The 25,842-nt window shown below is 33.9% G+C and overlaps 1 protein-coding gene across 1 annotated transcript in view; it reads left to right on the forward strand.

The window, feature by feature from the left end:
* Window positions 1–25,507, forward strand: part of LOC119608556 — a 49,611-nt gene extending 24,104 nt beyond the window's left edge. Inside the window, exons 3-18 of the mRNA XM_037963017.1 lie at window positions 6,320–6,882; window positions 7,301–7,371; window positions 10,682–10,771; window positions 10,819–10,891; window positions 11,059–11,354; window positions 11,415–12,241; window positions 12,320–12,475; window positions 12,542–12,840; window positions 12,905–13,553; window positions 23,924–24,129; window positions 24,195–24,338; window positions 24,408–24,588; window positions 24,655–24,771; window positions 24,829–24,952; window positions 25,017–25,168; window positions 25,235–25,507. Coding sequence (XP_037818945.1) covers window positions 6,320–6,882; window positions 7,301–7,371; window positions 10,682–10,771; window positions 10,819–10,891; window positions 11,059–11,354; window positions 11,415–12,241; window positions 12,320–12,475; window positions 12,542–12,840; window positions 12,905–13,553; window positions 23,924–24,129; window positions 24,195–24,338; window positions 24,408–24,588; window positions 24,655–24,771; window positions 24,829–24,952; window positions 25,017–25,168; window positions 25,235–25,459 — 4,173 coding nt within the window. The 3' untranslated portion in view covers window positions 25,460–25,507. The remainder of the gene's footprint in view (window positions 1–6,319; window positions 6,883–7,300; window positions 7,372–10,681; window positions 10,772–10,818; window positions 10,892–11,058; window positions 11,355–11,414; window positions 12,242–12,319; window positions 12,476–12,541; window positions 12,841–12,904; window positions 13,554–23,923; window positions 24,130–24,194; window positions 24,339–24,407; window positions 24,589–24,654; window positions 24,772–24,828; window positions 24,953–25,016; window positions 25,169–25,234) is intronic.
* The last annotated feature ends 335 nt before the right edge of the window (window positions 25,508–25,842 follow it).

The following is a 25,842-nucleotide window of genomic DNA, read 5'->3' on the forward strand; positions in this document are numbered from 1 at the left end:
TGAAGGCCATTGAAGAAGAGGAAAAGAAAAAAAATCAGAAACAGCAACAACAAGATGAATGAAAATAATGAATAAAGAACAAGAAGAGGTGGGGTTTGAAAATGGCCTAGTCCGAAAATACATAAACTACTCATATTGAAATACATATATAAGTATGTATGTACATATATACTATTTCTTGTTACATGTTTCAAAACAAATGTAACTCTCGGTATATTTGTATTTGAATAATGTTTGTAACTAATTGTATGTTTTGCAAAAATAACCTTGAACTCTTAACATACTAATACGAAAGCATATTTACATACAATAGCAACATGTTTATAAACATTAATACATAGATTTGGATATGTGTGTGCATGTTGACATTTGCATTTAGTATGTATTTTACATACAGACATGTATTGCAAACAACTATAAAATGCTACCATAGTTGCCAAACCTTATCAGAGAACATTTTCTTTTGTAGAAAAAATCGTATTGAAAAGAAAATATAGACAACGTCGAATACGAACCAGGATTTAAAGGATTTTTTTTGTGTAGGAATTTATAACATAATATTATATGGCAACACTGTTTTGAATAACAGTAGTAAATGCAAAAATTAAAATAGGTATGACATTGATAAACTGCAGACGTGTAACCTAAAGGTTTTAATTATTTGCATTTTTTTTTATTTTATTTTAACTTTTAATGATTGAGTCAAATCCTCATCCTCCTCCTCTTTTCAACTTCCTTATTATTTATAAGGTAAACAAGGGTTTTTTATATAGCGAAAAAAGGAGATGTAATATGTAGATGAAAAGGTTTGCCCATTCTGTTTGATTGACTGTAGTCTAGATTACAGTCTATAGTCTAGTCTATAGTCTAGTCTATAGTCTAGTCTATAGTCTAGTCTATAGTCTAGTCTATAGTCTAGTCTATAGTCTAGTCTATAGTCTAGTCTATAGTCTAGTCTATAGTCTAGTCTATAGTCTAGTCTATAGTCTAGTCTATAGTCTATAGTCTAGTCTATAGTCAAGTCTATAGTCTAGTCTATAGTCTAGTCTATAGTCTAGTCTAGTAGTCTATAGTCTAGTCTATAGTCTAGGTCTATAGTCTAGTCTATAGTCTAGTCTATAGTCTAGTCTATAGTCTAGTCTATAGTCTAGTCTATAGTCTAGTCTATAGTCTAGTCTATAGTCTAGTCTATAGTCTAGTCTATAGTCTAGTCTATAGTCTAGTCTATAGTCTAGTCTATAGTCTAGGTCTATAGTCTAGTCTATAGTCTAGTCTATAGTCTAGTCTATAGTCTAGTCTATAGTCTAGTCTATAGTCTAGTCTATAGTCTAGTCTATAGTCTAGTCTATAGTCTAGTCTATAGTCTAGTCTATAGTCTAGTCTATAGTCTAGTCTATAGTCTAGTCTATAGTCTAGTCTATAGTCTAGTCTATAGTCTAGTCTATAGTCTAGTCTATAGTCTAGTCTATAGTCTAGTCTATAGTCTAGTCTATAGTCTAGTCTATAGTCTAGTCTATAGTCTAGTCTATAGTCTAGTCTATAGTCTAGTCTATAGTCTAGTCTATAGTCTAGTCTATAGTCTAGTCTAAGTAGTCTATAGTCTAGTCTATAGTCTAGTCTATAGTCTAGTCTATAGTCTAGTCTATAGTCTAGTCTATAGTCTAGTCTATAGTCTAGTCTATAGTCTAGTCTATAGTCTAGTCTATAGTCTAGTCTAGTCTATAGTCTAGTCTATAGTCTAGTCTATAGTCTAGTCTAGTCTATAGTCTAGTCTATAGTCTAGTCTATAGTCTAGTCTATAGTCTAGTCTATAGTCTAGTCTATAGTCTAGTCTATAGTCTAGTCTATAGTCTAGTCTATAGTCTAGTCTATAGTCTAGTCTATAGTCTAGTCTATAGTCTAGTCTATAGTCTAGTCTATAGTCTAGTCTATAGTCTAGTCTATAGTCTAGTCTATAGTCTAGTCTATAGTAGTCTATAGTCTAGTCTATAGTCTAGTCTATAGTCTAGTCTATAGTCTAGTCTATAGTCTAGTCTATAGTCTAGTCTATAGTCTAGTCTATAGTCTAGTCTATAGTCTAGTCTATAGTCTAGTCTATAGTCTAGTCTATAGTCTAGTCTATAGTCTAGTCTATAGTCTAGTCTATAGTCTAGTCTATAGTCTAGTCTATAGTCTAGTCTATAGTCTAGTCTATAGTCTAGTCTATAGTCTAGTCTATAGTCTAGTCTATAGTCTAGTCTATAGTCTAGTCTATAGTCTAGTCTATAGTCTAGTCTATAGTCTAGTCTATAGTCTAGTCTATAGTCTAGTCTATAGTCTAGTCTATAGTCTAGTCTATAGTCTAGTCTATAGTCTAGTCTATAGTCTAGTCTATAGTCTAGTCTATAGTCTAGTCTATAGTCTAGTCTATAGTCTAGTCTATAGTCTAGTCTATAGTCTAGTCTATAGTCTAGTCTATAGTCTAGTCTATAGTCTAGTCTATAGTCTAGTCTATAGTCTAGTCTATAGTCTAGTCTATAGTCTAGTCTATAGTCTAGTCTATAGTCTAGTCTATAGTCTAGTCTATAGTCTAGTCTATAGTCTAGTCTATAGTCTAGTCTATAGTCTAGTCTATAGTCTAGTCTATAGTCTAGTCTATAGTCTAGTCTATAGTCTAGTCTATAGTCTAGTCTATAGTCTAGTCTATAGTCTAGTCTATAGTCTAGTCTATAGTCTAGTCTATAGTCTAGTCCAGCGGTTCCCACAGATATTTACTTCGCGGACCCCTTGAAGAACTTATTTAATTTCGCGGACCCCCATACATATTTTGATATCTTATTGTTCTAAATAATTGTCCATGCGAAAATTGACCTAGTTCATTAATCCCTAGGTCTAATAAATGTAGAGATGTCATATCTATAAAATATTCCCGTACATTGAGAATATATAATATTTCAGATAGGTTTTCAATTGCATGTTTTGAAGATAGAATGACTTCTTTGTTGATATGTTAACATGATGTTTAATTTTATGATCGTGAGATCTTTCATGTTCATTTTTCTTCAAGGTAGCGAAAAGGTTTCTTTATCAAATATTGTCACATGTGCTTAAGGAGTCACGTTTCAAGAATTTGTTGCGATTGCAAAGGGTGAACTGAGTAAGTGAGCTAAGTTTTCGGGAAAATAATATAAGAAAGTTGGACTTCTTCTATGTTGCTGCGGAATGCGTTATCCGCATAATATATGATTTGAACTCTTTGTTAAAGTACTGTGAATTTGGAACTTAAATTTGAATTTTAAAATACCAACGAATTATTTTACTTCATGGTTTTTGGCTACATATTTACACGAAACGCTATGGATTTTCTGATGTTAATTTAATAATATGTATTGGTCGACAAAATCAAGTTAAAATCTGTGTATCACGTCGGATTGGAATATTTATGAAGAGATGCATAAAGAGTCACCTCTGTTTTGGAAATATATAATTTTAGTCTTTTCAAACGAGAACACTTTTGCTTACAATTTGATAAACTTAAATCTGTAATAAGCTTGTCTTTGAATTGAACTTCATACTCCGGAATACCAGTATCCCTAATTTAATTGTAAGGCAGAGTATTATTTGTCTGAAATAAAAACCATTATTTCAGTACATATACAGGAAATAAAAATTACAAATCACGCAGTACTTTACTTTATAAAAGTTATACAATAAATTTGTAGGGCCTAGCTTCTTCCTGATAAACAACCGAAAAAATAAAATTCAAAAAGTCACCATAAATTTGGGATTATTGCACAAAAATTGGAGATATTTGTACATACATATAAAAGCAGAATATTGTTTATTCATGGTTTTTTTCGTTCGTCTTCGCGGACCCCCTAGGATTTTACTAAGGACCACTAGGGGTCCGCGGACCCCCATTTGGGAACCGTTGGTCTAGTCTATAGTCTAGTCTATAGTCTAGTCTAGTCTAGTCTATAGTCTAGTCTATAGTCTAGTCTATAGTCTAGTCTATAGTCTAGTCTATAGTCTAGTCTATAGTCTAGTCTATAGTCTAGTCTATAGTCTAGTCTAGTGTCTAGTCTATAGTCTAGTCTATAGTCTAGTCTAAGTCTAGTCTATAGTCTAGTCTATAGTCTAGGTCTATAGTCTAGTCTATAGTCTATAGTCTATAGTCTAGTCTATAGTCTAGTCTATAGCTTAGTCTAGTCTAGTCTATAGTCTAGTCTATAGTCTAGTCTATAGTCTAGTCTATAGTCTAGTCTATAGTCTAGTCTATAGTCTAGTCTATAGTCTAGTCTATAGTCTAGTCTATCGTCTAGTCTATAGTCTAGTCTATAGTCTAGTCTATAGTCTAGTCTATAGTCTAGTCTATAGTCTAGTCTTAGTCTAGTCTATAGTCTAGTCTATAGTCTAGGTCTATAGTCTAGTCTATAGTCTAGTCTATAGTCTAGTCTATAGTCTAGTCTATAAGTCTAAGTCTATAGTCTAGTCTATAGTCTAGTCCTATAGTCTAGTCTATAGTCCTATCTAGTCTATAGTCTAGTCTATAGTCTAGTCTATAGTCTAGTCTATAGTCTAGTCTATAGTCTAGTCTATAGTCTAGTCTATAGTCTAGTCTATAGTCTAGTCTATAGTCTAGTCTATAGTCTAGTCTATAGTCTAGTCTATAGTCTAGTCTATAGTCTAGTCTATAGTCTAGTCTATAGTCTAGTCTATAGTCTAGTCTATAGTCTAGTCTATAGTCTAGTCTATAGTCTAGTCTATAGTCTAGTCTATAGTCTAGTCTATAGTCTAGTCTATAGTCTAGTCTATAGTCTAGTCTTATCTAGTCTATAGTCAGTCTATAGTCTAGTCTATAGTCTAGTCTATAGTCTAGTCTATAGTCTAGTCTATAGTCTAGTCTATAGTCTAGTCTATAGTCTAGTCTATAGTCTAGTCTATAGTCTAGTCTATAGTCTAGTCTATAGTCTAGTCTATAGTCTAGTCTATAGTCTAGTCTATAGTCTAGTCTATAGTCTAGTCTATAGTCTAGTCTATAGTCTAGTCTATAGTCTAGTCTATAGTCTAGTCTATAGTCTAGTCTATAGTCTAGTCTATAGTCTAGTCTATAGTCTAGTCTATAGTCTAGTCTATAGTCTAGTCTATAGTCTAGTCTATAGTCTAGTCTATAGTCTAGTCTATAGTCTAGTCTATAGTCTAGTCTATAGTCTAGTTATAGTCTGTCTATAGTCTAGTCTATAGTCTAGTCTATAGTCTAGTCTAGTCTAGTCTATAGTCTAGTCTATAGTCTAGTCCATAGCCTAGTCTATAGCGTAATCTATACTCTAGTCTATATTTTATAATCGTCTATACTATTGTCCGGTCTATCGTCTAGCCCGTAGTCTTGTCTATGGTCTAGTCAACTCTTTAGTCAACTTTCTAGCCTGATCTATAATTTGGTCTATAGTTTGTCTATAGCCAAGATTATAGTCTGTAGCCTGGACAATAATAGAGGCTTTTGTCTCTATAACTGTAAAATGTTTCTTTTAAAAAATCCGCCACCGTGTTACTGGGGTATTGTTGATGGTAAAGATTTGATAATAATATTTATTTTAATTATTATATTATAGCAATCTTCATCTCCCGCTAAAATCTTGTAAAAACGTTTGGAAAGACCTTAAACTTTTATCATTTCTATAACTAAAACCGCAAAACACACCAACAACCAGGCGGGCTTATTTCCAGAAAAAATATATTTTTTCTTTTAAATAAATAACCTTGACTTATTTGCTTTTTTATTTGGTTTTATTTTTTACATGTTTTTTTTAATATAAAAAAAAAAAAACAGCTCTCATTAAAGTAAAATATAAAAACGTTTATTCTTATTTTACGAGAAATATACAAATAAAAAAAATAAGATTTTGTATTGTTAAATTTTTTTGTTTTTTAAATGTAAATAAAGAAATTATGTTTATTGTGGAATAATTTAGTTGTTTAATTTGAGATATTTAATTTAAATAGATAAAAGGGTCTTAGAGATATTAACTTATTTTCTGTAGTTATACAGAGAAGGGAATTTGTAAAATTTATTTGGGAATTTTTGAAAAAGTGGTTGATTACAGTTGATATATTAATCTAATTTCTGTATTTTATTATTCTAAAGTTTGAATAAAGTTTATTTGTTTAAAATTTACTAATTGTTAATTTTTATACTTTTTACCCAAATTGTTTACTTTTAATTTGTTTAAATTTTAATCATGATCTATTTATAATTTCGAAATCTCTTGATATTTTCTTCTCTGATCAGTTTGTGTCTAACTCAATTTGTTTTTGTTTTTTTTTTCTCTATTTATTTCAGGATGTACCAATTAAGCGCACCGATTCATCACAATGGTGGGAATTGTTTGATACAAATACGCAACGTTTCTATTACTATAATGCTGCCTCACAGAAGACCGTCTGGCATAGGCCGAGTAAATGTGACATCATACCACTGGCTAAATTGCAAACGCTCAAACAGAACACCGATCCCAGTGATCGACGTGAGATTAGTACACAAACATTACAACAACAATTGCTACAGCATCAGCAACAACAATCGCAGCAGCAGCCGCAACATCATCAGTCATCACAGCATTCATCGCCCTCTATGCCTAAAATACGTTCATCATCTCAGCGTGGCAATAGCAGCAGCAGCATCAGCAGTAGTCATCATCATAATCTTCATACGCAAAATAGCAACACCAACACTACGGGCAGTGCGGGGAGTGTTGGCGGTGGGGGCAGTATAAGGGGAGGGGATGGTGGTAGTATTGGTGGCACTAATAAACGCAGCAGTGCTGGTTTGCCATTCCATGCCAGTTCGGAAGAGAAACTAACCACCGAAATACTCTCAAGTCCACGTGGGCGTCAAAGTTTTCGGTATGTATTCGGATTGTATTCTATTCTTTTGTTTATATTTGAATATTTTTGCTCTTGTTTTTTTTTTGTTTGTTTATGCTGTTCTCAAGTACTTAATTTTGTAGTTTGTTGGATTGACTGTCTGCCTGTCAGGCCTTTCGTCTGTCTAAAATAATGTTTAATTGTTTGCCCAACTTTTTTATTTCAACTACATATTTTGTTTTTGTCTCTTTTATCTTCTCAAATTATTAAATTCAAAGCAAATTTTTATTTTTGTTTAAATTAAAAATTATTGTTATTTTTCGTTTTTTCTCTTTCTTTGCCTGCCTTGTTTTTCTTAATATTGTGCAAGTATTTTAATGTTTTTTTTTCTTCTCGTGTTTTTTCCTCTTTAACTTCTTTTTGTATCGTTTTGCGTGCTCGTGTACACCAAAAATAGCGTTGGCACTGGTGATTCATCACGTTCCATGGATATGCAACAAATCTCAACATCATCAAGACGTTCACAAGGTATGTACAATTTTAAAGAAAACCACACAAAACCAAACAGGGTGAGACAAAATAAAGTATACGTAAATATTTTTCAACAATTTTTAAACATTTTACAAAATTTTAAATTTTTTATAAAATATTTTTTTTTATAAAATTTTGAATTTTTTATAAAATTTAAAAATTTTTAATATTTTAAAATTTTTATAAAATTTGAAAATTTTTATAAAATTTTTACATTTTTTATAAAAATTTAAAATTTTTATAAGGTATAAATTTAAACTACAGACTAGATTAGAATATAGACTATACTAAAGACTAGACTATAGACTAAACTATAGACTAAACTATAGACTAAACTATAGACTAAACTATAGACTAGACTATAGACTAGACTATAGACTAGACTATAGACTAGACTATAGACTAGACTATAGACTAGACTATAGACTAGACTATAGACTAGACTATAGACTAGACTATAGACTAGACTATAGACTAGACTATAGACTAGACTATAGACTAGACTATAGACTAGACTATAGACTAGACTATAGACTAGACTATAGACTAGACTATAGACTAGACTATAGACTAGACTATAGACTAGACTATAGACTAGACTATAGACTATACTATAGACTAGACTATAGACTAGACTATAGACTAGACTATAGACTAGACTATAGACTAGACTATAGACTAGACTATAGACTAGACTATAGACTAGACTATAGACTAGACTATCGACTAGACTATAGACTAGACTATAGACTAGACTGTAGACTAGACTGTAGACTAGACTATAGACTAGACTATAGACTAGACTATAGACTAGACTATAGACTAGACTATAGACTAGACTATAGACTAGACTATAGACTAGACTATAGACTAGACTATAGACTAGACTATAGACTAGACTATAGACTAGACTATAGACTAGACTATAGACTAGACTATAGACTAGACTATAGACTAGACTATAGACTAGACTATAGACTAGACTATAGACTAGACTATAGACTAGACTATAGACTACTATAGACAAGACTATAGACTAGACTATAGACTAGACTATAGACTAGACTATAGACTAGACTATAGACTAGACTATAGACTAGACTATAGACTAGACTATAGACTAGACTATAGACTAGACTATAGACTAGACTATACTATAGACTAGACTATAGACTAGACTATAGACTAGACTATAGACTAGACTATAGACTAGACTATAGACTAGACTATAGACTAGACTATAGACTAGACTATAGACTAGACTATAGACTAGACTATAGACTAGACTATAGACTAGACTATAGACTAGACTATAGACTAGACTATAGACTAGACTATAGACTAGACTATAGACTAGACTATAGACTAGACTATAGACTAGACTATAGACTAATCTATAGACTAGACTATAGACTAGACTATAGACTAGACTATAGACTAGACTATAGACTAGACTATAGACTAGACTATAGACTAGACTATAAACTAGACTATAGACTAGACTAGACTATAGACTAGACTATAGACTAGACTATAGACTAGAATTATGCAATCTTTTATAAAATATCTTGAAATAATAAATGAAATTCCTTAAAATTTCTGGCAAAGTTTGCATGTATAGTATGGCATCACCAAATCACTTAATCAGTGTTGCCCTATAAAAAGCGCTACATTGAATTATAATCTTGTAATACTTACTCATATGTATTTTATTGAAGCATCTTGCAGGAATTATTTGTCCTCAAACTGTTTATAAATATTTTTTTAACATATCCCAGTTTCAGCTCTTTGACTTTATGTTAATTTCCAAAGTAATTTTTTTGTTACTTTATTTAATTTTTTTCTTAAAATGAAATGTTTATATTTAAACTTCCACAGGAATGTAATTGTAGAAAAAAATCAATTTTGCAATATTTATCACATGGCTATTTATCTGTTTGATTTTCTTTGCACTGTAACACAAAAGTGGATGTTAAATTTTCAATTGCAATTTAATAGATTTTATTTATAGATAGATGCCAATAAAAAATTTTAAATGTTTTTAATTAGTTTATATTTTTTGTCATTGCTGTTGTTGATTTCCATAAATTCCAGATTTTTTTTGGACTAAGAAAATTATGCAATTACGCCTTAAGCGAAAAGAAATAAATTTAACGCCTACTTCTTTTTGTTAAAAACTAGTATTTTTGGTTAAATTTAGCTAAATAAGTATAATGAAATGTGTAAAATTATTTAATATGAGAAATGTTTAGCCAAAATAAGAAACTGCAGTAAAATGAAGCGTTTTTTAAAGAAATCAATTGGCAACTCCAATGTATGTTTGTTGAAATGCCATACTGCTGAGTTTAAAAAAAGTGTAGAAGATTTTCTTCAAAGTAGATAGATAGAGTAGATAGATAGATAGATAGATAGATAGATAGATAGATAGATAGATAGATAGATAGAATAGATAGATAGATTAGATAAGAAAGATAGATAGATAGATAGATAGATGATAGATAGATAGATGATAGATAGATAGATAGATAGGATAGATAGATAGATAGATAGATATAATAGATAGATAGATAGATATAGTAGATAGATATAGATAGATAGATAGATAGATAGATAGATAGATAGATAGATAGATAGATAGATAGATAGATAGATATAGATAGATAGTAGATAGATAGATAGATAGATAGATAGATAGATAGATAGATAGATAGATAGATAGATAGATCGATCTCTCGCTCTCGCTCGCTCGCTCGCTCGCTCGCTCGCTCGCTCTCTCGCTCGCTCCTCGCTCGCTCGCTCGCTCGCTCGCTCGCTCGCTCGCTCGCTCGCTCGCTCGCTCGCTCGCCTCCTCGCTCTCGCTCGCTTCGCTCGCTCGCTCGCTCGCTCGCTCGCTCTCGCTCGCTCGCTCGCTCGCTCGCTCGCTCGCTCGCTCGCTCGCTCGCTCGCTCGCTCGCTCGCTCGCTCGCTCGCTCTCGCTCGCTCGCTCGCTCGCTCCTCGCTCGCTCGCTCGCTGCTCGCTCGCTCGCTCTCGCTCGCTCGCTCGCTCGCTGTCGTCGCCGCTCGCCGTCGCTCGCTCGCTCGCTCCTCGTCGTCTGTTCGCTTAGCTACGTCCTCGATTCTCGCTCCTTCCTCTCCTCTCTCTGCTCGCTCCTTTCGCATCGCTGCTGCTCTGTCCTTGACGTTCTTCCCCCCCCTCCCCTACTCCTAATCTTTCCTTGGATTTTTAAATAACTTTCTATTTTTATTCCTTTTAAAACTTTTTAACATTTTATCGAAATTATTTTTACTACTTTCCCTTTTCTACTAGATTCTTATAATCCCTTTAAGGAATCTGGCCAAATCGGTAGTGATTCTAGTCTATTCCAGTATACTACTGGCTATCGCCGATTCATGATGATCATATAAAAACAGTGGTGTAGGTGGGTGCGGGGATGGATGGTTGGGGTGGCACAAACGAAAGTTTAAGATTGGGATCATTGCAAAAACATCGTAGTCGTAAAGAGGTAGTGGCAGGTAAGTACAAATGGGGGATCATAACAATTGAAATTACTAATGTTTATTCAATTACTATGTGACAGACTGTGTTGGCAATTACATGTGCGATCACGTTTCTAAACTATCATTTTAAACATAATTTATACTTAAATGTTTTTGTTTGTTATTTCACACCCCTCTAATACCTAGTTTTGATATGCTGCAAGAGAGCATTAGTTCTCATAATATTCCACATGTCAGTAGTACTCAACGTCAGCATCGTTCCAGCGAAATGAGTTCACCAACAATGCATACGCCCCAAACGAAAAAGAAAATCTCACCGGATGCTCATCATTTACAGCAATATCCCCAACAGCAGCCTCAGCCGACATTTAATTCACAGCAACGTTCGTTGGTGGGCAGTGTTGGAGGTGGCAGTACTACGGGCAGTGTTGGCAGTAAGTCATCAACATCCACACGACAAACTATGGAATATGGAGGAAGTGGTGAGCTGTCTTGATTTATTTTAATAAAAAATGTATTAAAGTATTTTTTTTTTCTTTCAGAAAGGGAACGTGATTATAAGGTCTCCTTGGCCAGATCGGGTAGCTTTATGTCATCTTCTATAAATCCTTCTGCTGCCGGACATCATAGCAAATCTTATCGTCGTTCCGCGGCCGAAACTGCCAATGGCGTGGGTGTTTCACCTGCCAGCGCTGCTTGTATAGTGGGTGGTGGTAATGGTGGCAATGGGGGAGCGGCTAGCGATGATTCCATGCATGAGAAATATTTTAAATCCGTGGAGAATACGCCTCTCTCACGCCGTCGCCACACTACCACACCCAAAGGCTCCAGTGGGGCCGCTAGCGCCAGCAGTGGTCATGGCACTGGAGGCAGTGCTGGCAGCAATATGAAACATTCTAGTGACTCTTCACCTCAGAGTCCCATTAGTCCACACAGTAATAAAAATAAACCCCTCAAAGCCTCGCCTAACATAATGGGCGAACGGGGTACTCCCATGTTACATTCACCCGGAGGCCATTCCACGTGTTCGGGCCAACAGCAGCCTTCATTATCTAGTCATTCACATTTTAAACAAGATTCTTCTTGTAGTTTAGAATTATTAAATTTGGATCGTTTATCGCTGAGGGAAGGAGGTGGTGTTAGTGGTGGAGGCAAAACCACTTCGCCTCATTTGAGTGATATTACTAGCCACATGAGTGGTTCGAATAATATTACTTCAAAGAATTTTCCTTCTTCCGACAACATTGGCATGTTGACTCATTCCTCTAGGGGCTCCAATGATTCGAGAGGTAAACACAAGACCTCTACAACTGGGTCATGGTCTCAACATCAGGATAACCGTTCTCGTGGTCATAATTCTATGAGTTTGGTAAGTCGTTAATTTTAATAAATTTTTAAAATATTAATAAAATCCTTGCTGAAACTAAAACAATTTTTTATTTTCCAGGACAAACAGTCACGTCATTCTAATGATTATTATCCACAGGATAATAAACGTCATTCTCGCAAAGCCAAAGACAGACATCATAATTTACAGGCCGATAATAGTGATGTGGAATATGATAATGGTAATATATCGCCTTTATACAGCAACTGGGATTCGGTAAGTTTGTATATTTCAACGAAAACCAATTCGAACTCTTTCTGATTAAAATCTTTCCCCCCGTAGGAAATGCAAGAACATTTATTGCCTTTGAAACACTATATTATCGAACAGGCCAAGTTATCGGGGCGTTATGTATTCGGTGATCCTATTGACTCCGATTCCTATCATTCGGACAGTCAGTCGGAGCAATCGTTGTCGGGACATGAGCCCGATAATGAAGATTCAGATGGCGGTTCGGATACACATGGTGGTTATTTAGAGCACAATTATGGTATGATTGAAGACTATGCTAATATGGGTGATAGTGTCTCATATTATGCCTATCAATATCCACCATATGATCCAGCTGCCAGAGAAGATATGTAAGAAAAAATTTAATAATAGTAAAATCTTTATTTTTCTTAAAAAATGTATTTTTATTATTAGTTCCGACAATGTGGAAGCTGTCTTGGAGGGCATAGGTTCCGAAATGAATTCACAAAAATCAAAGCCTTCTTCACGTTATCAGTATTATGATACCGCCACTACACATACACCTTCTACTCTCAATCAGCAACAATCACAACATCATTACAACACCCAACAGCAATCCACTCATCATCATCATTCTCCACAGCAACAGCAGCCACAACAACTCTATTCAAATGCTCCACCATTGCCACCCGGTCATCCTTCATCCTCTGCCTCTCATCATCACTTGCAATTAGATGGTTCTGCCGATAAATCGAAACAATCTCAAACATTACCCTCACCCAATCGCCAAATTTCACGCATAGCACAAAATTCTCAAGACAGTGGCACTGGCATCGGTGGTCGTTTACCCATGCCACCACCGCCACCACATCCCTATACCAAAGATGGCGAAAGCGCGAATATTGTTGGTGGCAGTATGATGCGTCGACCATTGCCACCGCCTAATCTTAAGCCGACGATACAACAAATCTTTCCACCTAGTGAAAGAGCTCCTCAAGGTCTGGGGGGCATACCCACGTTGGCTTGCATGAAGGAATGTGATATTGAAAAGTTTGCGGCGGATAATTTAAATTTACATTCGAAGGGTATATTTCGTAAAAAGGTAAAATGGATTTTAAAAACCTAAGAATAGACTACACTACACTAGACTGTAGACTAGAGTATTCACTAGACTGTAGACTAGAGTATGGACTAGGCTATAGACTAGGCTATAGAGTAAACTATAGACTAGACTATAGACTAGACTATAGACTAGACTATAGACTAGACTATAGACTAGACTATAGACTAGACTATAGACTAGACTATAGACTAGACTATAGACTAGACTATAGACTAGACTATAGACTAGACTATAGACTAGACTATAGACTAGACTATAGACTAGACTATAGACTAGACTATAGACTAGACTATAGACTAGACTATAGACTAGACTATAGAATAGACTATAGACTAGACTATAGACTAGACTATAGACTAGACTATAGACTAGACTATAGACTAGACTATAGACTAGACTATAGACTAGACTATAGACTAGACTATAGACTAGACTATAGACTAGACTATAGACTAGACTAGACTATAGACTAGACTATAGACTAGACTATAGACTAGACTATAGACTAGACTATAGACTAGACTATAGACTAGACTATAGACTAGACTATAGACTAGACTATAGACTAGACTATAGACTAGACTATAGACTAGACTATAGACTAGACTATAGACTAGACTATAGACTAGACTATAGACTAGACTATAGACTAGACTATAGACTAGACTATAGACTAGACTATAGACTAGACTATAGACTAGACTATAGACTAGACTATAGACTAGACTATAGACTAGACTATAGACTAGACTATAGACTAGACTATAGACTAGACTATAGACTAGACTATAGACTAGACTATAAACTAGACTATAGACTAGACTATAGACTAGACTATAGACTAGACTATAGACTAGACTATAGACTAGACTATAGACTAGACTATAGACTAGACTATAGACTAGACTATAGACTAGACTATAGACTAGACTATAGACTAGACTATAGACTAGACTATAGACTAGACTATAGACTAGACTATAGACTAGACTATAGACTAGACTATAGACTAGACTATAGACTAGACTATAGACTAGACTATAGACTAGACTATAGACTAGACTATAGACTAGACTATAGACTAGACTATAGACTAGACTATAGACTAGACTATAGACTAGACTATAGACTAGACTATAGACTAGACTATAGACTAGACTATAGACTAGACTATAGACTCTATAGACTAGACTATAGACTAGACTATAGACTAGACTATAGACTAGACTATAGACTAGACTATAGACTAGACTATAGACTAGACTATAGACTAGACTATAGACTAGACTATAGACTAGACTATAGACTAGACTATAGACTAGACTATAGACTAGACTATAGACTAAACTATAGACTATAGACTAAACTATAGACTATAGACTAGACTATAGACTAGACTATAGACTAGACTTTAGACTAGACTATAGACTAGACTATAGACTAGACTATAGACTAGACTATAGACTAGACTATAGACTAGACTAATAGACTAGACTATAGACTAGACTATAGACTAGACTATAGACTAGACTATAGACTAGACATAGACTAGACTATAGACTAGACTATAGACTAGACTATAGACTAGACTATAGACTAGACTATAGACTAGACTATAGACTAGACTATAGACGGACTATAGACTGACATAGACTAGACTATAGACTAGACTATAGACTAGACTATAGACTAGACTATAGACTAGACTATAGACGGACTATAGAAACTGACTATAGACTAGACTATAGACTAGACTATGATAGACTATAGACTAGACTATAGACTAGACTATAGACTAGACTATAGACTAGACTATAGACTAGACTATAGACTAGACTATAGACTAGACTATAGACTAGACTATAGACTAGACTATAGACTAGACTATAGACTAGACTATAGACTAGACTATAGACTAGACTATAGACTAGACTATAGACTAGACTATAGACTAGACTATAGACTAGACTATAGACTAGACTATAGACTAGACTATAGACTAGACTATAGACTAGACTATAGACTAGACTATAGACTAGACTATAGACTAGACTATAGACTAGACTATAAACTAGACTATAGACTAACGATAGACTAGACTAGACTAGACTATAGACTAGACTATAGACTAGACTATAGACTAGACTATAGACTAGACTATAGACTAGACTATAGACTAGACTATAGACTAGACTATAGACTAGACTATAGACTAGACTATAGACTAGACTATAGACTAGACTATAGACTAGACTATAGACTAGACTATAGACTAGACTATAGACTAGACTATAGACTAGACTATAGACTAGACTATAGACTAGACTATAGACTAGACTATAGACTAGACTATAGACTAGACTATAGACTAGACTATAGACTAGACTATAGACTAGACTATAGACTAGACTATAGACTAGACTATAGACTAGACTATAGACTAGACTATAGACTAGACTATAGACTAGACTATAGACTAGACTATAGACTAGACTATAGACTAGACTATAGACTAGACTATAGACTAGACTATAGACTAGACTATAGACTAGACTATAGACTAGACTATAGACTAGACTATAGACTAGACTATAGACTAGACTATAGACTAGACTATAGACTAGACTATAGACTAGACTATAGAATAAACTATGGACTATAGACTATAGACTAGACTATAGACTAGACTATAGACTAGACTATAGACTAGCCTATAGACTAGACTATAGACTAGACTATAGACTAGACTATAGACTAGACTATAGACTAGACTATAGACTAGACTATAGACTAGACTATAGACTAGACTATAGACTAGACTATAGACTAGACTATAGACTAGACTATAGACTAGACTATAGACTAGACTATAGACTAGACTATAGACTAGACTATAGACTAGACTATAGGCTAGACTATAGACTAGACTATAGACTAGACTATAGACTAGACTAGACTATAGACTAGACTATAGACTAGACTATAGACTAGACTATAGACTAGACTATAGACTAGACTATAGACTAGACTATAGACTAGACTATAGACTAGACTATAGACTAGACTATACTATAGACTAGACTATAGACTAGACTATAGACTAGACTATAGACTAGACTATAGACTAGACTATAGACTAGACTATAGACTAGACTATAGACTAGACTATAGACTAGACTATAGACTAGACTATAGACTAGACTATAGACTAGACTATAGACTTGACTATAGACTAGACTATAAACTAGACTATAACTAGACTATAGACTAGACTATAGACTAGACTATAGACTAGACTATAGACTAGACTATAGACTAGACTATAGACTAGACTATAGACTAGACTATAGACTAGACTATAGACTAGACTATAGACTAGACTATAGACTAGACTATAGACTAGACTATAGACTAGACTATAGACTAGACTATAGACTAGACTATAGACTAGACTATAGACTAGACTATAGACTAGACTATAGACTAGACTATAGACTAGACTATAGACTAGACTATAGACTAGACTATAGACTAGACTATAGACTAGACTATAGACTAGACTATAGACTAGACTATAGACTAGACTATAGACTAGACTATAGACTAGACTATAGACTAGACTATAGACTAGACTATAGACTAGACTATAGACTAGACTATAGACTAGACTATAGACTAGACTATAGACTAGACTATAGACTAGACTATAGACTAGACTATAGACTAGACTATAGACTAGACTATAGACTAGACTATAGACTAGACTATAGACTAGACTATAGACTAGACTATAGACTAGACTATAGACTAGACTATAGACTAGACTATAGACTAGACTATAGACTAGACTATAGACTAGACTATAGACTAGACTATAGGCTAGACTATAGACTAGACTATAGACTAGACTATAGACTAGACTATAGACTAGACTATAGGCTAGACTATAGACTAGACTATAGACTAGACTATAGACTAGACTATAGACTAGACTATAGACTAGACTATAGACTAGACTATAGACTAGACTATAGACTAGACTATAGACTAGACTATAGACTAGACTATAGACTAGACTATAGACTAGACTATAGACTAGACTATAGACTAGACTATAGACTAGACTATAGACTAGACTATAGACTAGACTATAGACTAGACTATAGACTAGACTATAGACTAGACTATAGACTAGACTATAGACTAGACTATAGACTAGACTATAGACTAGACTATAGACTAGACTATAGACTAGACTATAGACTAGACTATAGACTAGACTATAGACTAGACTATAGACTAGACTATAGACTAGACTATAGACTAGACTATAGACTAGACTATAGACTAGACTATAGACTAGACTATAGACTAGACTATAGAATAAACTATGGACTATAGACTATAGACTAGACTATAGACTAGACTATAGACTAGACTATAGACTAGCCTATAGACTAGACTATAGACTAGACTATAGACTAGACTATAGACTAGACTATAGACTAGACTATAGACTAGACTATAGACTACACTATAGACTACACTATAGACTAGACTATAGACTAGACTATAGACTAGACTATAGACTAGACTATAGACTAGACTATAGACTAGACTATAGACTAGACTATAGACTAGACTATAGGCTAGACTATAGACTAGACTATAGACTAGACTATAGACTAGACTAGACTATAGACTAGACTATAGACTAGACTATAGACTAGACTATAGACTAGACTATAGACTAGACTATAGACTAGACTATAGACTAGACTATAGACTAGACTATAGACTAGACTATAGACTAGACTATAGACTAGACTATAGACTAGACTATAGAGACTAGACTAGACTAGACTATAGACTAGACTATAGACTAGACTATAGACTAGACTATAGACTAGACTATAGAATAGACTATAGACTAGACTATAGACTAGACTATAGACTAGACTATAGACTAGACTATAGACTAGACTATAGACTAGACTATAGACTAGACTATAGACTAGACTATAGACTAGACTATAGACTAGACTATAGACTAGACTATAGACTAGACTATAGACTAGACTATAGACTAGACTATAGACTAGACTATAGACTAGACTATAGACTAGACTATAGACTAGACTATAGACTAGACTATAGACTAGACTATAGACTAGACTATAGACTAGACTATAGACTAGACTATAGACTAGACTATAGACTAGACTATAGACTAGACTATAGACTAGACTATAGACTAGACTATAGACTAGACTATAAACTAGACTATAGACTAGACTATAGACTAGACTATAGACTAGACTATAGACTAGACTATAGACTAGACTATAGACTAGACTATAGACTAGACTATAGACTAGACTATAGACTAGACTATAGACTAGACTATAGACTAGACTATAGACTAGACTATAGACTAGACTATAGACTAGACTATAGACTAGACTATAGACTAGACTATAGACTAGACTATAGACTAGACTATAGACTAGACTATAGACTAGACTATAGACTAGACTATAGACTAGACTATAGACTAGACTATAGACTAGACTATAGACTAGACTATAGACTAGACTATAGACTAGACTATAGACTAGACTATAGACTAGACTATAGACTAGACTATAGACTAGACTATAGACTAGACTATAGACTAGACTATAGACTAGACTATAGACTAGACTATAGACTAGACTATAGACTAGACTATAGACTAGACTATAGACTAGACTATAGACTAGACTAACTAGACTATAGAATAAACTAGGACTATAGACTATAGACTAGACTATAGACTAGACTATAGACTAGACTATAGACTAGCTATAGACTAGACTATAGACTAGACTATAGACTAGACTATAGACTAGACTATAGACTAGACTATAGACTAGACTATAGACTAGACTATAGACTAGACTATAGACTAGACTATAGACTAGACTATAGACTAGACTATAGACTAGACTATAGACTAGACTATAGACTAGACTATAGACTAGACTATCTAGACTATAGACTAGACTATAGACTAGACTATAGACTAGACTAGACTATAGACTAGACTATAGACTAGACTATAGACTAGACTATAGACTAGACTATAGACTAGACTATAGACTAGACTATAGACTAGACTATAGACTAGACTATAGACTAGACTATAGACTAGACTATAGACTAGACTATAGACTAGACTATAGACTAGACTATAGACTAGACTATAGACTAGACTATAGACTAGACTATAGACTAGACTATAGACTAGACTATAGACTAGACTATAGACTAGACTATAGACTAGACTATAGACTAGACTATAGACTAGACTATAGACTAGACTATAGACTAGACTATAGACTAGACTATAGACTAGACTATAGACTAGACTATAGACTAGACTATAGACTAGACTATAGACTAGACTATAGACTAGACTATAGACTAGACTATAGACTAGACTATAGACTAGACTATAGACTAGACTATAGACTAGACTATAGACTAGACTATAGACTAGACTATAGACTAGACTATAGACTAGCTAGACTAGACTATAGACTAGACTATAGACTAGACTATAGACTAGACTATAGACTAGACTATAGACTAGACTATAGACTAGACTATAGACTAGACTATAGACTAGACTATAGACTAGACTATAGACTAGACTATAGACTAGACTATAGACTAGACTATAGACTAGACTATAGACTAGACTATAGACTAGACTATAGACTAGACTATAGACTAGACTATAGACTAGACTATAGACTAGACTATAGACTAGACTATAACTAGACTATAGACTAACTATAGACTATAGACTAGACTATAGACTAGACTATAGACTAGACTATAGACTAGACTATAGACTAGACTATAGACTAGACTATAGACTAGACTATAGACTAGACTATAGACTAGACTATAGACTAGACTATAGACTAGACTATAGACTAGACTATAGAGACTATAGACTAGACTATAGACTAGACTATAGACTAGACTATAGACTAGACTATAGACTAGACTATAGACTAGACTATAGACTAGACTATAGACTAGACTATAGACTAGACTATAGACTAGACTATAGACTAGACTATAGACTAGACTATAGACTAGACTATAGACTAGACTATAGACTAGACTATAGACTAGACTATAGACTAGACTATAGACTAGACTATAGACTAGACTATAGACTAGACTATAGACTAGACTATAGACTAGACTATAGACTAGACTATAGACTAGACTATAGACTAGACTATAGACTAGACTATAGACTAGACTATAGAATAAACTATGGACTATAGACTATAGACTAGACTATAGACTAGACTATAGACTAGACTATAGACTAGCCTATAGACTAGACTATAGACTAGACTATAGACTAGACTATAGACTAGACTATAGACTAGACTATAGACTAGACTATAGACTAGACTATAGACTAGACTATAGACTAGACTATAGACTAGACTATAGACTAGACTATAGACTAGACTATAGACTAGACTATAGACTAGACTATAGACTAGACTATAGACTAGACTATAGGCTAGACTATAGACTAGACTATAGACTAGACTATAGACTAGACTATAGACTAGACTAGACTATAGACTAGACTATAGACTAGACAGAGACTAGACTATAGACTAGACTATAGACTAGACTATAGACTAGACTATAGACTAGACTATAGACTAGACTATAGACTAGACTATAGACTAGACTATAGACTAGACTATAGACTAGACTATAGACTAGACTATAGACTAGACTATAGACTAGACTATAGACTAGACTATAGACTAGACTATAGACTAGACTATAGACTAGACTATAGACTAGACTATAGACTAGACTATAGACTAGACTATAGACTAGACTATAGACTAGACTATAGACTAGACTATAGACTAGACTATAGACTAGACTATAGACTAGACTATAGACTAGACTATAGACTAGACTATAGACTAGACTATAGACTAGACTATAGACTAGACTATAGACTAGACTATAGACTAGACTATAGACTAGACTATAGACTAGACTATAGACTAGACTATAGACTAGACTATAGACTAGACTATAGACTAGACTATAGACTAGACTATAGACTAGACTATAGACTAGACTATAGACTAGACTATAGACTAGACTATAGACTAGACTATAGAGTAGACTATAGACTAGACTATAGACTAGACTATAGACTAGACTATAGACTAGACTATAGACTAGACTATAGACTAGACTATAGACTAGACTATAGACTAGACTATAGACTTGACTATAGACTAGACTATAGACTAGACTATAGACTAGACTATAGACTAGACTATAGACTAGACTATAGACTAGACTATAGACTAGACTATAGACTAGACTATAGACTAGACTATAGACTAGACTATAGACTAGACTATAGACTAGACTATAGACTAGACTATAGACTAGACTATAGACTAGACTATAGACTAGACTATAGACTAGACTATAGACTAGACTATAGACTAGACTATAGACTAGACTATAGACTAGACTATAGACTAGACTATAGACTAGACTATAGACTAGACTATGGACTAGACTATAGACTAGACTATAGAATAAACTATGGACTATAGACTATAGACTAGACTAGACTATAGACTAGACTATAGACTAGCCTATAGACTAGACTATAGACTAGACTATAGACTAGACTATAGACTAGACTATAGACTAGCCTATAGACTAGACTATAGACTAGACTATAGACTAGACTATAGACTAGACTATAGACTAGACTATAGACTAGACTATAGACTAGACTATAGACTAGACTATAGACTAGACTATAGACTAGACTATAGACTAGACTATAGACTAGACTATAGGCTAGACTATAGACTAGACTATAGACTAGACTATAGGCTAGACTATAGACTAGACTATAGACTAGACTATAGACTATCGACTTAGATATAGACTAGACTATAGACTAGAATATAGACTAGACTATAGATAGACTATAGACTAGGACTATAGACTAGACTATCACTATGAACTATAGACTAGACTATAGACTAGACTATAGACTTGGACTATAGACCTAGACATAGGACTAGATAATACTAGACTCGGACTAGGACTATAGACTAGACTATAGAATAAACTATGGACTATAGGACTATAGACTAGACTGATATTAGAATAGACATAGACTAGCCTATAGTACTAGACTATCGCCTAGATATAGACTGACTATAGGACTGACATATAGGGATACTAGCTATATACTTAGGAATATAGACTAGACTATAGCTAGCCTAAGACTAGACTATAGACTAGGACTATAGACTAGACTATAGACTAGACTATAGACTTAGACTATAGGAATAGACTATAGGACTAGACTATAGACTAGATATAGACTAGATATAGGCTAGACTATAGACAGACTAGACAGACTATAGGCTAGACTAGACTAGACTAGACTATAGACTAGACTATAGGACTAGACTATAGACTAGACTACTAGACTAGACTATAGACTAGACTTATAGACTAGACTATAGACTAGACTATAGACTAGACTATAGGACTAGACTATAGACTAGACTATAGACTCGACTATAGACTAGGACTATAGACTAGACTATAGACTAGACTATAGACTAGACTTATAGGACTAGGACTATTAGGACTAGACGTATAGGACTAGACTAAGACTAGGGACTATAAAACTAGACTATAGACGGACTAGACTAGAAGACTAGACTATAGACTAGACTAGACTAGAATATGACTAGACTATAGACTAGACTATAGACTAGACTATAGACTAGACTATAGACTAGACTATAGACTAGACTATAGACTAGACTATAGACTAGACTATAGACTAGACTATAGACTAGACTATAGACTAGACTTAGACTAACTATAGACTAGACTATAGACTAGACTATAGACTAGACTATAGACTAGACTATAGACTAGACTATAGACTAGACTATAGACTAGACTAATAGACTAGACTATAGACTAGACTATAGACTAGACTATAGACTAGACTATAGACTAGACAGCTAGACTAGACTAGACTAGATAGACTAGCACTATAGACTAGACTATAGACTAGACTATAGACTAGACTATAGACTAGACTATAGACTAGACTATAGACTAGGACTATAGACTAGACTATAGACTAGAATATAGATAGCTATGACTAGACTATAGAATAGACTATATACTAAATATAGACTATCATTCTATCTATTTATCAATTTCTTTTATTTAAATTTTTGTTTTTCTAGTCTTCCGTACGTGACATGTTAAGCTGGACATCGGAGGCCATAAGTCGTCCCATGTTGGCGTTGTCACGTGATAAAACCGATAAGAAAATTGCCATAGAACTCTTTAAGTTGGTGCAAATTTATATGGGTGATCGTAAGGCCCGCGCCGGCATGAGTTTAAATTCGGTAGCCATAGATATAATAACAGCCGCTTTGCCACAACAACAGTAAGTGCAAATTAAACGGAAGAAACCTAAAATGTTTATTAATTTTTCTCCATTTCTTACACAAGATTGAGAGATGAATTGTATGTACAGCTATGCCGTCAGACGACAGAGAATCCCAAAAGGGAATCATTAATCCGAGGTTGGGAACTAATGGCCATTTGTTTGTCTTTCGTACCGCCTTCAATAACATTTCAGCCGACTTTATTAAAGTGAGTTTTTAAATTATACTCTCCTAAAAGAACATTTTTTATTTTTCTCTTTTGCTCTCTTTTTAACAGTTATGTCAATCGTCATCGTGACACTACTTATGCTATATCATTTCCCGAGGTGGGCAAATGGCCCATACACGTACAAATATCTCACTATGCCACGGTGTGTTGTAGACGTTTGGATCGTATAGGCAGTCATGGACGTAAACAGGCTAAAAAGCCCACAGAAGATGAAGTGGAACAGGCTAGGGTAGGTTTCCTTATTACTAATTTCTTATTCTTTGGTTTAATTGAATTTTGTTTCTTGGTTTTTTAGAATCAAATTTTACGCAATAGCATGTTTGGTAATACTTTGGAGGAGGTAATGCAATTGCAAAAGGATAAATTCCCATTCCGTAAATTGCCATGGATACAAACTACTCTATCGGAACATGTAAATTAAAAGTAAACTTTAAAATCATTGGCATATTATTAGTTTTTGTTTTTTCAGGTTCTACAACTAAATGGCAAACAGACCGAGGGCATATTCCGTGTTTCAGCTGATGTTGATGAGGTGAATTCTTTGAAAAATCGTTTAGATCGGTGGGATGTTCCTGAATTTAAAAATACTATGGGTAAGTAGCAAGTTTATTGAACATTTTTGTTGAGAGTTTATTAAACTTTTTACAATTTCCTTAGATGCACATGCACCAGCTAGTCTTTTAAAATTATGGTATCGCGAGTTATATGATCCTTTAATACCCGATGAATTATATGATGAATGTGTAAATACCGAAGATCCGGATAAAGCCAAAGCTATTGTTGATAAATTGCCAGAATTAAATAAATTGGTAAATTGTTTAAAAAATTATTTAAAATTTAATTTAATAAGGATTTCCTTTTATTGCTTTGTTTAGGTCTTAACCTATTTAATACATTTCCTACAACAATTCTCCCATCCGGATGTGGTGAGTGCCACCAAAATGGATTCCTCCAATTTGGCCATGGTTTTCGCACCCAATTGCTTGCGCTGTACCTCGGATGATCCGAAAGTTATATTGGAAAATGCACGAAAAGAAATGTCATTTATGCGCACATTAATCCAACATATGGATACAACGCATGTAGCCAATTTGGTGTAAATAAGTTTAAGAAGTTATGAAAGAAAATGAAACACACACAAACAAACATATTTATTTAAACAAACAAACAAACAAACAAAAACAAAGCTAAAATTAAAACCAAAGTATTTAGATGAAAGTTTAACAAAAGAATATTAAACAAATGCAGAAATTTAAATTTAAAATAGTAAACAAGTAAATTATACTTAAAATTTAATAAAAAACTATACATTTGCTTGCTATTTTGTGAGGTTTTCAAGCTTTTAAATTTTGTTGTTTTTTTAAATTTTAAAAATTTTTTTAATTTGTATTGGCAAGGAAATGTATAGTTTTTTTAGTTCGAAACTGCTAAATTTAACTAGAATTATTAAAACAATAGTTTTGAAAAAAATAACAACAATTTC

Source organism: Lucilia sericata, unplaced genomic scaffold, assembly GCF_015586225.1.
Source record: "Lucilia sericata isolate MDLA Ls3-8-SP2 unplaced genomic scaffold, ASM1558622v1 Contig000850F_arrow, whole genome shotgun sequence".
In the NCBI taxonomy this organism is placed as follows: domain Eukaryota; kingdom Metazoa; phylum Arthropoda; class Insecta; order Diptera; family Calliphoridae; genus Lucilia; species Lucilia sericata.